Genomic DNA, 17,189 nt, shown 5'->3' on the forward strand with positions numbered 1-17,189 from the left:
CCTTGAGCGTGGCTGAAGTGCACCCATGACCAGCTCGGAAACCGGATTGCATAGCGGAGAAGGTACGGTGGGATTCGAAATGGTCGGTGATCTGTTTGTTAACTTGGCTTTCAAATACTTTCGAAAGGCAGGGCAGGATGGATATAGGTCTGTAACAGTTTGGATCTAGAGTCTCACCCCCTTTGAAGAGGGGGATGACCGCGGCAGCTTTCCAATCTCTGGGGATCTCAGACGTTACGAAAGAGAGGTTGAACAGACTAGTAATAGGGGTTGCGACAATTTCAGGACTAGTTTTAGAAAGAAAGGGTCCAGATTGTCTAACCCAGCTGATTTGTAGGGGTCCAGATTTTGCAGCTCTTTCAGAACATCAGCTGTCTGAATTTGTGTGAAGGAGAAGCAGGGGGGGGGGCATGGGCAAGTTGCAGCGGAGGGTGCAGAGTTGGTGGCCGGGGTAGTGGTAGCCAGGTGGAAAGCATGGCCAGCCGTAGCAAAATGCTTGTTGAAATTCTCGATTATTGTAGATTTATCGGTGGTGATAGTGTTTCCTAGCCTCAGTGCAGTGGGCAGCTGGGAGGAAGTGCTCTTATTCTCCATTGACTTTACAGTGTCCCATAACTTTTTGGAGTTAGTGCTACAGGATGCAAATTTCTGTTTGAAAAAGTTAGCCTTTGCTTTCCTGACTGCTTGTGTATATTGGTTCCTAACTTCCCTGAAAAGCTGCATATCGCGGGGGCTATTTGATGCTAATGCAGTACGCCACAGGATGTTTTTGTGCTGGTCAAGGGCAGTCAAGTCTGAGGAGAACCAGGGGCTATATCTGTTCTTAGTTCTGTATTTTTTGAATGGGGCATGTTTATTGAAGATTGAGAGGAAATTACTTTTAAAGAACAACCAGGCATCCTCTACTGACGGAATGAGATCTATATCCATCCAGGATACCTGGGCCAGGTCAATTAGGAAGGCCTGCTCGCTAAAGTGTTTTAGGGAGCGTTTGACAGTGATGAGGGGTGGTCGTTTGACCGCGGACCCGTTACGGACGCAGGCAATAAGGCAGTGATCGCTGAGATCCTGGTTGAAGACAGCGGAGGTAAGTTAGTCAGGATGATATCTATGAGGGTACCCATGTTTACGGATTTAGGGTTGTACCTGGTAGGTTCGTTGATAATTTGCGTGAGATTGAGGGCATCTAGTTTGGATTGTAGGATGGCCGGGGTATTAAGCATATCCCAATTTAGGTCACCAAGCAGTACGAACTCTGAGGATAAATGGGGGGCAATCAATTCACATATGGTGTCCAGGGCACAGCTGGGGGCTGAGGGGGGCTGTAGCAAGCGGCAACAGTGAGAGACTTATTTCTGGAAAGGTGGATTTTAGAAGTAGAAGCTCAAACTGTTTGGGCACAGACCTGGATAGTATGATAGAGCTCTCGGGCTATCTCTACAGTAGATTGCAACTCCACCCCCTTTGGCAGTTCTATCTAGACGGAAAATGTTATAGTTGGGGATGGAAATTTCAGAATTTTGGGTGGCCTTCCTAAGCCAGGATTCAGACACTGCTAGAACATCAGGGTTGTCGGAGTGTGCTAACGCAGTGAATAACTCAAACTTAGGAAGTAGACTTCTGATATTTACATGCAGGATACCAAGGCTTTTGCGATTACAGAAGTCAGCAAATGATAGCGCCTGGGGAGTAGGAGTGATACTGAGGGCTGCAGGGCCTGGGTTAGCCTCTACATCACCGGAGGAACAGAGGAGGACTAGAATAAGGATACGGCTAAAGGCTTTAAGAACTGGTCTTCTAGTGCGTTGGGTACATAGAATAAAGGGGGCAGATTTCCGGGCGTTGTAGAAAAGATTCAGGGCATTATGTACAGACAAGGATATGGAAGGATATGAGTAAAGTGAAGGTAAACCTAAGCGTTGGGTAACAATGAAAGAGATAGCATCACTGGAGGCACCAATTGAGTCGGTCTCCGCGTGTATGGGGGGTGGGACAAAGGAGCTATCTAAGGCAGGTTTAGCTGGGCTGGGCGATCTACAGTGAAATAGTACAGTTAGAAATAACCGAAACAACAATAAGCTAACCATATTGAGATGGGAGAGAGGCATAAAGCAATCATAGGTGTAATTTGAGAGAGCTAAGACAACAGCTGGTAATGACGACACAGTTTGGGCTGAGGCTAAACATAAACAGGATGCGGTACCGTAAAAAGGAACAGTCCAGCAGACATCAGCTGTATAGCTGAGTTATCATAAGGTCCGGTGAACAGCAATAGGATAGTTCGGAGGTAGTTCGGGGGCTGCTAAAGCACTAGCGAGCAAGAGGCCACGGCTAGCGTGTGCTAGTGGGCCGGGGCTAGCAGATGGAATCTTCGTGGTCGACGTCGTAACGGGAAGCCTGTTGTAACCACATCAGACGATTTCGTCGGCAGACCAGTCGTGTAGGATCGGCGGGGCTCCGTGTCAACACCAGGTGGTCCCGTCCGGTTGACAGAGAGGTAGATAGCTGGGAGATGGGCCTAGCTCAAGATGATTAGCCAGACCACAACGTCCATTTTGTTGCAGCTAGCTGGTAGCGATGAATCCGGAGTTAAAGGTCCAGTGATTCAGTGATTCCGGCAGAAAAACTGATATGTTCTGGGTCGATAACGCGCTGTGCAGACAGTGCAGACTGGCCGAATAATAGTCCAGACTAGAGCTGGCTGATGGGTGGTGCAGGCCACGGACAATGGTGAAAAACCGCTAACGGTAGCTGGTAGCAAGTAGCTAGTTAGCTGGCTACTCCCGTCCGGTAGACCTAGAGGTAGATATGAGCCTGGCTCTAGGCTAGCTCGAGGCTAACTGGTGCTTGCATCGGGGGCAGTGGTGATTAGCCAGACAGCAACATCCATTTGTAGCGTCATACTCAAGAAGACTCGAGGCTGTAATCGCTGCCAAAGGTGCTTCAACAAAGTACTGAGTAAAGGGTCTGAATACTTATGTAAATGTAACATTTCCGGGGGGTTTTTAATATATAAATGAGCAAAAATTTCTAAAAACCTGTTTTTCCTTCGTCATTATGGGTTATTGTGTGTAGATTGATGAGGGAAACAATCAATTTAATCAATTTTAGAATAAGGCTGTAACGTAACAAAATGTGGAAAAAGTCAAGGGGTCTGAATACTTTCCGAAGGCACTGTAACTGGTACGTAGAATCTGTTGGGAAGGAATGGGATGTGTGGGATAGCGAGCAGCAGTAGTTCTGGTGTTAGGGTTTTTCGTCACTGGTTATTTGGACAAATCATGATTTCGTAGGTGTAAGCTTCTTTTGAATTTCGGAAGGGTAAGGGAACATTCGGCGCGTAACTTGCAAAGAGAGAGGGTGAAGCTCCTCGTTCTAGCATCTCTTCATCTCTTCTCTTAACATGTATGGACCCAGAACTTAATCGAGCAGCTAACTAATTACATGAAGCTTTAGTTCGGGGTTTAGCTGAGATTACCTGCTGTGTCGCAGTTTTGAAAACCATTGAAGACTGACTACATGCGGAAAAGTCATGCTATTTGAATTTGAGCAATATGACTGGCCATTCATTCAACCACGCTGATCGCGAGTCACAACTTCTCGAGCAGTACATAAGTTGATGCACTCACATGGCACTCGCAAGCCGTCCAGAGTAAAAAGAAGCTCTCACCAATCCATTTACTTTAGGGAAATTGATTTACAAAAATAAACTTTCAATAGTGAACATACTAGCAGTATGCTGGCTACTATTGATAGTCTGCACAAAGAAAGCTACAAAAATACACCTAGCATTTGTCTTGGCTTGCCTACTGTAGCCAGATCAATATCTTCTCTTTTGAAACACAGTTGTCTTAAAAGGGCACCGTCCTATTTTGAGATGTCAAAAAATATTCTCAAAATGACATACTTTAGAAACAAAGTGAATGCAATTAATACAAAGCAATTCTAAATAATTATATCACTAGATTCTATTACACAACGTTTTAATACATACCATAATAACCAAATGTAGCCTATTGCTAGCTGAATATAGGCAATGCATTTTAACTACACCATGTCCAGGCCAGTAGAAATTCTGTTCAGGCCAGTAGATTTTTGGCCAATAGTAAGAAAAAAAGGATCATGTTGGACCCTGGTTCTGTGATATTTCTTTGTCCACTTTTTCATTGTAAACCTTTTTTTCATTCAGTCCTAAAATGAAACCTGAAGGGCTTTAATCATTTTACATTTTAGTCATTTAGCAGACGCTCTTATCCAGAGCGACTTACAGGAGCAATTAGGGTTAAGTGCCTTGCTCAAGGGCACATCAACAGATTTTTCACCTAGTTGGCTCTGGGATTAGAACCAGCGACCTTTCAGTTACTGGCACAACGCTCTTAACCACTACTGCACATTTTCCATCCCTTATTTTCCATCCCTTGAGGGCCTGTTTAATCCAGTCAGTGTAAGAGTTGAGACGCCAGACTCGCCACTATGGCAACAGGTCTCATATCATGGTGTATCTTCCCAGCTATAACTGTCACTGCTCTGCATGACTGTCCAATTGTGAATATACAGTCAGGACAGACTTAAACAACTTAAAACATCTTGTCTTTTTCCAGGGCAGCATCGTTTGGCATCTCTCCTCCATAATTCCTGAGTATAAACACACAGATGTCTCGGAGACGTTTTCCCCATTAAGAGTCTAGCGAGAGACTCCTACATGTGCAAATAGCATGCTAAATATAAAGCCATACAGTGGGGTTGGGGTGGGAGGGTTGTAACGTTGGAACGTATCTCTCTCAGTCCCAGTGTCATCCACTGTGACTTTTTGTCTTCCCAGACCTGGATAGTCTTTAGCCCCTGTATTTATAGCAGTGTGTGTAGAAGAGTGCTGAACTGGAAGGTTGGGTCATGACAACTAGAGACTGCTGGTTTGGAGGGAAACATGATTTAAGGTGGGCAGCTGGTTGTCTTATTATAAGTACTAGTGTGGTTCTGTAATCTTCCATTACTTCAGTCTAGAAAGACAACGTTTGCCGAGAAACTATATAATGTACTTGACCACGTTGTGTGTATCGCTCAAGTGAAGTTTGAATCCCATCCTTGACAACATTACAACAACAAACGATATACTACGTACTTACTTCACCTCGTTCTGAGTATCGTTCATTTGAGTTTGAATCCCATGCTTGCATAGACAGGCAGTTAAGGATGATTTGTAGGAGCTATTAGAAGCATTCAAAGAAAAGAACAACCTCCCTACAATCAAAGATGGCGAGGTTTGATAATGCTGGGGGGTTGCTTTGCTGCCTCTGGTACTGGGGACCTTGAACGTGCACAAAGCACAATGAATCTGCAGACTATCAGGTGTTTTGGAGAGCAATGTTCAACCCAGTGTCCAAAAATTGGGTCTCCATTGAAGGTTGTGTGTCTTCCAGCAGGACAATGACCCCAAACACGCATCCAAAAGCACCCAGGAATGGTTCAAGAAGAGATGATGGACTGTAATGGAGTGGCCAGAGAAGAATCCAGATCTTACTCCCATCTAAAACTTATTGCAAGATCTGAAAACAGCAGTTGGTGGAGGGCACCCCTCAAACATTGAAGGATTAGAGAGGTTTGCTGCTAACAAGTGGGCCAAATGACCAGTAAAAGGTTCAGCAAGCTCATTGATTGCTGCAAGAAGCATTTGTCTGCAGTTATCTTGGCCAAAGGCTGTGCAACCAAGTACTAGCTCCGGGATGCCAATACTTTTGTCCATGTCATTTGTCTTTCTTTTCTAAATTAAAATTATAAACTCGATAAAGTTTACAAAAATAAAATTGGTTCTGCAATGTTGAATGCTGAGTGTACAAAACAGTGTACTGCTATTTCCATGACAGACTGACCAGGTGAATCCAGGTGAAAGCTATTCCTCATGAAATCCACTTCAATCAGTGTAGATGAAGGGGAGGAGACGGGTTAAAGAAGGATTTTTAAGCCTTGAGACAATTGAGACATGGATTGTGTATTTGTGCCATTCAGAGGGTGAATGGGCAAGACAAAATATTTTGTGCCTTTGAACGGGTTATGGTAGTAGGTGCCAGGCACACCGGTTTGAGCATGTCAAGAACTGCAACACTGCTGGGTTTTTCACGCTCAACAGTTTCCCGTGTGTATCAAGAATGGTCCACCACCCAAAGGACATCCAGCCAACTTGACACAACTGTGCGAAGCATTGGAGTCAACATGGGCCAGCATCCCTGTGGAACCCTTTCGACACCTTGTAGAGTCCATGCCCCGACGAATTGAGGCTGTTCTGAGGGCAAAAGGGGCTGCAACTCAATATTAGGAAAGTATGTGGACACTGCTTCAAATTAGTGGATTCTGCTATTTCTGCCACTACTGTTTCTGACAGGTGTATAAAATCGAGCACACAGCCATGCAATCTCTATAGACAAACTTTGGCAATAGAATGGCCTTACCGAAGAACTTCGTGACTTTCAACGTGGCACCGTCATGGGATGCCACCTTTCCAACAAGTCAGTTAGTCAAATTTCTGCCCTGCTAGTGCTGCCACGGTCAACTGTAAGTGCTGTTATTGTGAAGTGGAAATGTCTAGGAGCAACAATGGCTCAGCTGCGAAGTGGTAGGCCACACAATCTCACAGAACGGGACCACCGAGTGCTGAAGCACGTAGCGCGTAAAAATCGTCTGTCCTTGGTTGCAACACTCACTACCGAGTTCCAAACTGCCTCTGGAAGCAATGTCAGCACAATAACTGTTTGTCGGGAGCATCATGAAATGGGTTTCCATGGCCGAACAGCCGCACACAAGCCGCACACATCGCCATGCGCAATGCCAAGCGTCGACTGGAGTGGTGTAAAGCGCGCCGCCATTGGAGTCTGGAGCAGTGGAAACACGTTCTCTGGAGTGATGAATCACGCTTCACTATCTAGCAGTCCGGCGGACGAATCTGGGTTTGGCGGATGACAGGAGAACGCTACCTGCCCCAATGCATAGTGGAGGAGGAATAATGGTCTGGGGCTGTTTTTCATGATTCGGGCTAGGCCCCTTAGTTCCAGTGAAGGGAAATCTTAACGCTACAACATACAATGACATTCTAGACGATTCTGTGCTTCCAACTTTGTGGCAACAGTTTGGGGAAGGCCCTTTCATGTTTCAGCATGACAATGCCCACGTGCACAAAGCGAGGTCCATACAGAAATGGTTTGTCGAGATCGGTGTGGAAGAACTTCACTGGCCTGCAGCGAGCCAGGCCTAATTGCCCAACGTCAGTGCCCGACCTCACTAATGCTCTTGTGGCTGAATGAAGTAAGTCCCTGCAGCAATGTTCCAACATCTAGTGGAAAGCTATCCCAGAAGAGTGGAGGCTGTTATAGCAGCAAAGGGGGGATCAACTCCATATTAATGCCCATGATTTTGGAATGAGATGTTCGACGAGCAGGTGTCCACATACTATATATATATCTTTTTTTTTGTAAACTTATTTTAGAAGAAATAGGGAATTATTTATGAAAAGTGCAAGGGTGCAAATTATTTGGCCGCAACTGCAACTGTGTGTACTCACCTTTTGACTGCCGGATTCTCTAGTAAGAACTGTCTAATGAGCTGTATAATTCCACGGCAGCACTCATGCGACACATAACATGTAGTGTCAGCTCTTAGTATGCAGATGAAGACAAATGATCATAGAGTCAGTCGTTATTGTCCTCAGTGTGCCCCTGGATTTGGAATGATATGATTTGATTATTCGGACTCATTTGCATATGGACCGTGGCCGGGGGTCCAGCATGGAGCCCACATTCCGGGCTTTATCTTCCTGAATGAAGTGTGTCCGCGGATGCAACCTCCACTAATCCCTTTCACTCCCAGGGGCTTTGTAAGGAATGTGAGCGATGGCGCTTCTGTTCATCCCAACATGGCTGCATAGTAGACCACAGCGCCGGGTTACAACAGGTCACAGGTCAAGGATGACCACAAGGAGGAAACTGTCACCCATTCATATTCATTTGAACATTCATCTACATTCTAGGTGATTGAGACAGATGGAGTGGAGTGTGTATGGTTGGTATGTTACAATTTATTCATTTTTGTGGTCATTTCCTCAATGCACGTCTCCCTCGCTGAAGTGCTGGCATTTCCTGTGTACGGCTCACCTCACATGGCTATAGGGCACATTGAAGTGGGGAGGCGGATGTGCAATTGCCTTTATCACTGCAGGCCATAATGAATTTTCATTATGTTATCAATTTGTTAAGGTCTTTGAGAGTGTATAAATCAAACTATGTATCATACTATTTTGCAGTATGCATCTGTAGTCTGTGCCTATACAAGAGAACCTGTTGAAAAATAATTGCAATTAATTTATCACAGTATAGCTACATCATTTCTGTATAGATTAAGGCTTCTCAAATGTTCAAGAGAAGAACCTGTATTGTGTTTTGATGCTTTGCAAACTCTCTGCAGAAAAACACAATATTATCAAATGTAGGCATTCTAATGTCAGAGTATCAACGAGAATGCACTGAGCAGCAGGTGCCTCGGTCCTCCAGAGCTGACATTGCTAACACTCTTCTGCCGCTATCCCGTCTGTCGTTCCAGGGCCACTGATGTCCACGCACTCTGTCCCCAGTAACCTGGATAGCAGCAGCAAGACCGGAGACAGGAGGCCCTCCAAAGCTGGGGTCAGTAAAGAGAACAGCAGTGTGGACTTCAGCAAGGTAACCCCTGCTACTGGGCAAAGAAACCCCCTCATCATAATCAACTCTCATCCAGACGTCCAAGACAACCATCATCAATCACAGCCCTTACTCTCTGGGCATAAGAAACACCACCCACTCCCTGCCTTCTAGAACCAAGAGCCAGTCTCAAAGTAAACTGTACATTTGGTTAAGTGAGCTCTTATCCCTTATTATATCCCTTTACGACTATAATATAAGTAGGCTGGCGGCCGTGAGGAGTCATCAGCTTCAAACCAGCTTTCATGGGTCCTCTGTAGCTCAATTGGTAGAGCATGGCGCTTGTAACGCCAAGATAGTGGGTTCGATCCCCGGGACCACCCATACGTAAAAATGTATGCACACATGACTGTAAGTCGCTTTGGATAAAAGCGTCTGCTAAATGGCATATTATTATTATTATTATGTGTATGCCAAGAAACAACCTCATACTTGCTGGGGGAGTCTAATCAAAAGAGGGAGGAGAGGGAGACAGAGAGTGTGTGTGTTTGTGGAAAAGAGAGCGATGCAGATATTACCCATCTCAGTTGGCAAGGTCACCCAGCTCTGTTACATAGTTCAAACAAACAACCTTGTGATGAAAGGGACTCCTTTGCTCAGTACTGCCCTTTATAGCTTTCCTCTACGCCACTAACAACGTAGCTTCCCCCAACCCTAGCATCCATCCATAGCTGCTATCTGCCACTAAGCATGATCCCTCCAACCCCAGTCATTCCTTCCTTTCATTTGAAGTCTCTCCCTACTCTGTTGTGCCCATTGGGCTCCAGGTAGATATGACATAACATATATATTTTTACTCGGCTTGATTTGTTATACCAGTGTTTCCCAATATAGAGCTGCATTCTCATGTGCATCCCGCGGGACCTGCGGGCCCAGACAGAGATCATAGCGGCGTGGTTGGCATTTTTCATGCTGTGGGCGGTCAGACAGACAACTTTGGGATGAAAATATATGTAATAGTCCCACAGATTATTTCGAACGGTTGTCTTTCTGTTTTGTATGTGTTATCTATTGTATTAAAAGCACCTCTGTCACACAATTCACAAACTCTTATAGGCTAATTCTGCTTCAAGTTCAGTAGCCTACCTCTCCTCTCTTTTGTTGGGCGTGCGAGAACAATTGCGCCTATGTGTGGTCTCAATTAAATAGCCTGTAGCCTATAGGTATAGGCAGAGAAGCACGGCGCAGTTGTCTTTCCATGGAAAATGACTTCCTAAATATGATAGGCTATAGTTTAGGCTCCGACATTGACTGGTGATAAATATTGATAAAACATGTATTTGTCTACCTGCAAATCGTCCTGCTTCTATTAAAGTTATGCAAGAGTATTTCAAAACGGTTAGTCTTTCTGTTTTGTATGCTATGTGTTATCTAAATTGCTGGGACCGGGGCTGCAAAGCAAGCAGTGTCACATACACCTACATTGCTGGAATGTGGTCAGGTTCGGGACCAGTTCTTGCAGGAGTGGGTGGGAGTTGGACAAGAAGTCAGCAGGAGAGGGCGGGCGCGGTAAGAAAAGTAGTAGGTGTCCTCTATTTCCCAATCCTGGTTCTGGAGACCCAAAGGGATGCACATTTTAGTTTTTATTCAACTAATCAACTCATCATGAAGCCTTTGATTATTTAAATCAGGTGTGCTAGTGCTAGGGAAAAATAAAATAAATGTGCACACCTTTGGGTCCCCAGGACCAGGATTGGGAGACAGTGTCTTATATAGTTGTTACTCCCTAAAGTCTCTCTCTCTGTCCCATTCCGCTCCTTTAGGTGGACATGAACTTCATGAAGAAGATTCCTCCGGGCGCCGAGGCATCCAACGTGCTGGTAGGGGAGGTGGACTTCCTAGAGAGGCCCATCATCGCCTTCGTACGCCTGTCCCCCGCCGTCCTCATCACAGGGCTCACGGAGGTGCCTGTGCCCACCAGGTAGGTACATTACATCTCTCTACACCCTCTTTCACTGCTCTTTCTCTGTCTAACCTGCTGGTTCTAGATTTTATTTTTGCACCTGCTCCCCTACCAGTAGTCTAAACCATTTGTACTAAATGATGTTGGGTTTTGAATACAATTCATTGTATCTGCCTATACCTGCCCATCTACATATATTTGCATTCAGTCTAATGTGTGAAAATGGTTTGTGTCCCATACAGGTTTTTGTTTTTGCTGCTGGGTCCACACGGTAAAGGCCCTCAGTACCATGAGATTGGCAGATCCATGGCCACACTAATGACAGATGAGGTGAGAGGATGGGAGATGTTTTACGTGCTGTTGTTTGTGCAATTATCCTTATAGTCTTATGAAGATTAGTAACATTCAGTCATAAACATTAATTAGCTCCCCCCACATGCATAGAATATAATAACTCATTTGTGTAACTTTTTCCCTTCAGGGGGATCTTTAGGTGTGGCATTCAGATTAGATCAATTTTAAGATCATTAGATCAAAATGTAAAAGCTATACTCTTTTCTGCATTTCTCTGTAGATATTCCATGATGTGGCGTACAAGGCCAAAGACCGGACTGACCTTCTGTCTGGGATAGATGAATTTCTGGACCAGGTGACAGTCCTGCCCCCAGGAGAATGGGACCCTACAATACGAATCGAACCCCCCAAGAACGTCCCATCGCAGGTGAGGGTCTAAGTTGACAATGTGCTCTGCCTATAAACAGAAAATAAAAAAACACATAAATAAACAGAAAATCAACATGTCTGAAATTAAGCCTGATTTTAGATGATTGGTCACATATTTAGTGCTCTTCAATCTTGATCCTGGAGAACCACAAGAGGTGCAGGCTTTTGTTTCAGCCTAGCACTAACACAGTTGATTAAACTAATCAAGGGTTTGATGATTAGTTGAATCAGATGTGTTGGAAATATAGCCTGCACCACCTGTGGGTCCCCAGGATTGATAAACGCTGGCTTGCATGGTAGTTTTCTATGATGTTTCCATGATGTGTATGACTGCGCCTCCTGGTGGCAGTAGAGGATAACATCCCTGTAATAACTTCAAATTAAATGAAATTGTATTTGTCACATGCGGCGAATACAACAGGTGTAGTAGACCTTACCGTGAAATGCTTACAAGCCCTTAACCAACAATACAGTTCAAGAAATAGAGTTAAGAAAATATTTACTAAATAAACTAAAGTAAAAAATAAAATACAAAGTAACACAATAAAATAACAATAACGAGGCTATATACAGGGGGTACCGGTACCGAGTCAATGTGCAGGGGTACAGGTTAGTCGAGGTAATTTGTACATGTAGGTGTGGGTAAAGTGACTATGCATAGATAATAAACAGCAAGTAGCAGCAGTGTAAAAACAAAGGGGGGGGGGGGTCAATGTAAATAATCCAGGTGGCCATTTGATTAATTGTTCAGCAGTCTTATGGCTTGGGGGTGGAATCTGTTAAGGAGCCTTTTGGACCTAGATTTGGCGCTCCGGTACCACTTGCCGTGTATTAGCAGAGAAAACAACTTAGTCATGCGTGCATGAATTTTCGTATGGGGGGCCCCAGCGGGAATCGAACCCATGACCTTGGCGTGGCCAACGCCATGCTCTACCATCTGAGCCAAACCTATAAAGGCTCTCTCACTTGTAGATGAAGAGGAAGATTCCTACCCAGCCCAACGGGTCACCCTCACCCTCTGGGGAGATGTTGAAGGAGGAGGATGAAGGCCACGGAGCTGGGCCCGAGCTGCAGAGAACCGGACGGTGAGCTATACATATGAATTCATTGGGGAGGTTTCCGGGACACAGATTAAGCTTAATTCTGGACCTAAAAGCATTTTCAAATGAACTTGCTTTTAGGTCCAGGACTAGGCTTAATCTGTGTCTGGGAAACTGCCCCATATAGAAGAGTTGATAAGGGTAAATCTCAAATGACACCCTATTTCTTACATATAGTTCTGATGAACAGTAGTGGACTACCATAAATGTGGAATAGGGTATCATTTGAGACACTGCCTAAGACTTGTCTAGTATTGGATATATATATATTTTTTATAGTATGGCATGACATAGGCAATATGTTGTAAAACTCTTTTTTAAACTGTTTAATAGTAATAAAAATGCATTTTATTCTTGATGAAATTCATTACACATGTATAAGGTAATCCATTATTGAAACTGTTTATGAAGGCAAAATTAACAACATACAGTGCCCACATACTGTGACAAGTCATATAGATCATAATCACTGCACTGCACACTTTTGAATTGAATTGAATTTATTTTGGGTAAATAAAATGTACAATGTGGACCCAGAGGATATCACTTGAAAGTAGTAATTAAAACGCTTGTTTCCAAAGTGATCCTCGATGGTAAAACAATAACACATATAATGATTAAAAGACAAGACAAAATGACAAACAACCATAAATACATTCATGTATATTGACATCCTAAAAAGTGGCACTATTCACTGCACTTTTCCCTAACCTTAAAAATCAACCATATTCATTTCACATTAAAACAATCTATTCATTGCACATCATACCTATCGTTCAAATAAATACACCTGACCAGCAGTCAGTGGTCTGAAAAAGAGAATGCAGGTCATGCAACATAATGTTATCTGGTATATGCTGAATGTTTCCCCTAGGACCAACATAGGGGTACAGGAGTTCCGGGAGGTGGGCTTGTTGCCTTTGGAGTCCGGAGTGGACCAACTTAAACTTCATCATATGTTTGACATCTTAAATGATCGTGCCCCAAGTTATATGAAAAACCACATTGATATGGTCTATAACCATCACAGTTACAATACCAGAGCAAGTTTTATGTCTTGTAAGATCCCATGAGTAAACAGTACTGCGAGGAGCACGTTTGTGCTCGAGAAGGTATCCCTCAAGTTGATTAAAAACTAATCTCTCAACAACTTTGGATAAGGTGCTGAGGATCGACATAGGCCTGTAGTTTCCTACATTTGTTTTACTGCTCTTCTTGTGGAGCGGAACCACCCGGGCTGTTTTGAAATCATTGGGAAATGTACCACTTACTAATAGAAAGGTTTACAATATGCGTTATCATTTTAGCAGTGACACAAGCACTATCCTTTATGAATCTTGCAGGAAGGTTATCCAGCCCAGTTGCTTTGTTTGTGCTCATTAAGCATAGTAGATTGGAAACTTTGCCACCATGCCCAGCTCAAACTTTACAATTACGATGCTGACATAAATAGATACTCTATGTGTGAAAGCCTCTGAGATCACATGGCTTCCCTGCTGGTAGAGTGTGTTTATTTGTGACCTCACTCCCCCATGACACACACACCTCACAGACTGGACACTGCATTATTTAGCCCTCTGCATATCCATTCTCTGCGTGCTGCTATAAAAAGCCACATGCCGGCAGAGAACGACAGAGAGAGGTAGAGAGAGAGAGAGAGAGAGGTAGAGAGAGAGAGAGAGAGAGAGAGAGAGAGAGAGAGAGAGAGAGAGAGAGAGAGAGAGAGAGAGGAGAGAGAGAGAGAGAGAGAGAGAGGAGAGAGAGAGAGAGAGAGAGAGAGAGAGAGAGAGAGAGAGAGAGAGAGAGAGAGAGAGAGAGAGAGAGAGAGAGAGAGAGAGAGAGAGAGAGAGAGAGAGAGAGAGAGAGAGAGAGACTTTACGGGGTGTTAGGCAGTCCCTGAACACACAAAGTGGTGGTGACTTAGAGCTGAGAGTGGTGGGTTGAGTGTGTTTGTGTAAGGTAGCTGAGTGTGTGTGTGAAGTACAAACATGTGTGTAAATGTGTTGAGTGGTATCTGGGTCAGAGAGCAGGAGTGTGTGTCCAACCCCGGTGGGAAAATAACAGGCTTCCCCTCAGCAAGGATCCTAGCTCTAAGCATCACAGTTAGGAAATTACCATTAACCAAAGATCTCTAAAATGTAAATTAATTATTGTAAAAAGTGTCCAAAAATGTGTACCACCAATTAACTACCATTCACATGCTGTGATGGCCCAAAAAAGTTATCTGGGGGCTCCCAAAAATAATCTGCCAGACCCTATTGATGGTAGGGTTGTTCGATACCAGGTTTAGTATCATGATACTCCATACCAAAACGATACCAAGGCAAAAAAACAAACAACGTATTAGCCAAAGTCACAGAATAACCTTTGGGCATCTTTTGAGTTGTTATCGTACTTTGTGTGAAGTTCTAACTTCTAGCACAGATGTAATGGTAGGCTGACTCGCTGTAGCTGATGTGGTGGTGGCACTTGACTTCTGTAGTTAAAATAAGAGAAATCAATAATGACGTGGACATTAGCCTAAAATCCATCTACAAAACCATATATGAGCATATAAACATTTTACAATGAAATTGACTAACTGTTTTAAAATGTAATTCAATACATATCAGGGTAAATTTACTCATCCATGGTGATAATATTGGGTCAAATTATACTGAACAAAAATATAAACGCAACATGCAACAATTTCAAAGATTTTAAACCCACCGCCACCATGAGGCACTCTGCTCACAACGTTGACATCAGCAAAGCACGTGCCCACACGACGCCATACATGTGGTCTGCGGTTGTGAGGCCGGTTGGACGTACTGCCACGTTATCTTATGGTAGAGAAATTAACATTACATTCTCTGGCAACAGTTCTGGTAGACATTCCTGCAGTCAGCATTCCAATTGCACGCTCCCTCAAAACTTGAGACATCTGTGGCATTGTGTTGTGTGACAAAACTGTTGTGAGGCCCATTTTTTTGGGCAAATTGTTGCATGTTGCATTATATTTTTGTTCAGTATAAATGTCGAACTGGAACGCCAAATGTGCTGAGAAGTTAAGCTACTGGTCCGGTCAACATATTACTAGACAGGCTTGATCATCTCAGTCAGTGTACGACGTGAGACACACTTGATAGAAGAACCAAAAGTAACACATTCTAGTACCGAACCATTTCTCCTGTTACAGGATCAAAAAGTACCCACGTTTTGGTGTACTGTGCAACACTAATTGATGTTCTGAAAAAGTTATCTGTGGGTCCTAAAACATCTCTGGGAGACCAATAGATCCAAAAGAGTTATCTCGAAGTCCAAGAATGTGTTCCCACTGGGCACAGACGTCAATAACGTCTATTCCGCATTGGTTCAACGTAATTTCATTGAAAAGACGTGGAAACAACGTTGATTCAACAAGTGTGTGCCCAGTGGGTTGTATGGTCCCCTGTATGGTCCAAAAACCATAGTCTAAGGATGTAATCTGGTAGTCATCTGGTATACTTCACCACACTAGTATAATGCTTCTACTGCTGTAAAGTGCTGTGGTTTTCCCCTTCCTCCAGGATCTTTGGAGGCCTGGTGATGGATGTAAAGCGGAAGGCCCCGTTCTACTGGAGCGACATCCGGGACTCGTTGAACCTGCAGTGTCTGGCCTCCATTCTGTTCCTCTACTGCGCCTGCATGTCCCCTGTCATCACCTTCGGAGGGCTGCTGGGCGAGGCCACTAAAGGAAACATAGTAAGTAGTTCCTTGTCCATGAGTGTCAATGAATGCCACTCCGATTGCATCTGTCTGTCTTCTGTCTGTTCTGTATGCAAGTCACTTAGCTGCCTGGTAAAACTGGTTTAACCAGGCTACAAGTCAATGTAAGCCTTGCACCAATTATGTATAACTTTACCAAAAGGTCTTATCCTAAGGTCTTACCCTATTTGCTTATTACTATATACAAATATCACTAAAAGCATATAGAATTTGTATCGCTATAAGCAAATAGGATGTGATTAGACAGTGTCCCTCTTCCTCACTGCGAGCTACTCTATATACGGTCTCCATGCTTTGATCCTGACAATGAGTTCCACACACACACCCTACAGTAACCCCAGATGTCTTTATTAGGAGGGAGACTGTTGGCATAGCTAGCGTCAGCATGCCGGGGTGTGTGATGCGTCTGAGTAAACTCATTAGAAGACGAGTGGCGGAGGGATATGAGTACAGACAGGCCGAGGGGGTGGAAGAAGTAAAGCAGTTTAGCTAGACTGTCTGATGCTAGGCAGCCTTAGCTGGAATGTCGGTTTAAACTGATGTGCTATGTGGGGTGTTCTGTCTGCTTTATCTCTTTTCCCTTTAGTCTCTCCCTCTCTCTGGTTTCCTCTATGTATTTACCTCCTCCTCTTCCTCCTCTTCCTCCCCTTCTCACTCCTTCTTTCCCTCCCTCTCTTCTCTTGCTACAGAGTGCCATAGAGTCTCTGTTTGGGGCATCCCTCACAGGAGTGGCCTTCTCTCTGTTTGCGGGGCAGCCCCTCACTATACTGGGCAGTACGGGGCCTGTCCTAATTTTCGAGAAGATCCTCTTCAAGTTCTGCAAGTGAGTGCTAAACCGTATCCTCTTTACACTATCATTCGCACTGTGGCCCTCTGGTGGTAGCAACCTGCAAGTACAAGCTCACCACTGCCATTTGGGGATTTCTAATTTGTTTCTGATCAGTAACTAGTTATGAAAGAAGTTGGGACAGGCTCAAGGTCATTTATTGATGA

At 44.2% G+C, this 17,189-nt stretch overlaps 1 protein-coding gene across 5 annotated transcripts in view; it reads left to right on the forward strand.

Annotated features, from left to right (window-relative positions):
- LOC121571441 (sodium bicarbonate cotransporter 3) overlaps positions 1-17,189 on the forward strand; it is an 88,352-nt gene that overhangs the window by 59,951 nt on the left and 11,212 nt on the right. For 4 of the 5 annotated variants that reach the window (XM_045221881.1, XM_045221884.1, XM_041882892.2 and 1 more), the window contains 7 exons: positions 8,587-8,705; positions 10,487-10,644; positions 10,869-10,956; positions 11,201-11,347; positions 12,322-12,434; positions 15,998-16,172; positions 16,886-17,019. In XM_045221881.1, coding sequence (XP_045077816.1) covers positions 8,587-8,705; positions 10,487-10,644; positions 10,869-10,956; positions 11,201-11,347; positions 12,322-12,434; positions 15,998-16,172; positions 16,886-17,019 — 934 coding nt within the window. The remainder of the gene's footprint in view (positions 1-8,586; positions 8,706-10,486; positions 10,645-10,868; positions 10,957-11,200; positions 11,348-12,321; positions 12,435-15,997; positions 16,173-16,885; positions 17,020-17,189) is intronic. The other variant, XM_045221883.1, reaches the window with a different exon arrangement.

The sequence above is a fragment of the Coregonus clupeaformis genome, chromosome 8 (genome assembly GCF_020615455.1).
Source record: "Coregonus clupeaformis isolate EN_2021a chromosome 8, ASM2061545v1, whole genome shotgun sequence".
In the NCBI taxonomy this organism is placed as follows: Eukaryota; Metazoa; Chordata; class Actinopteri; order Salmoniformes; family Salmonidae; genus Coregonus; species Coregonus clupeaformis.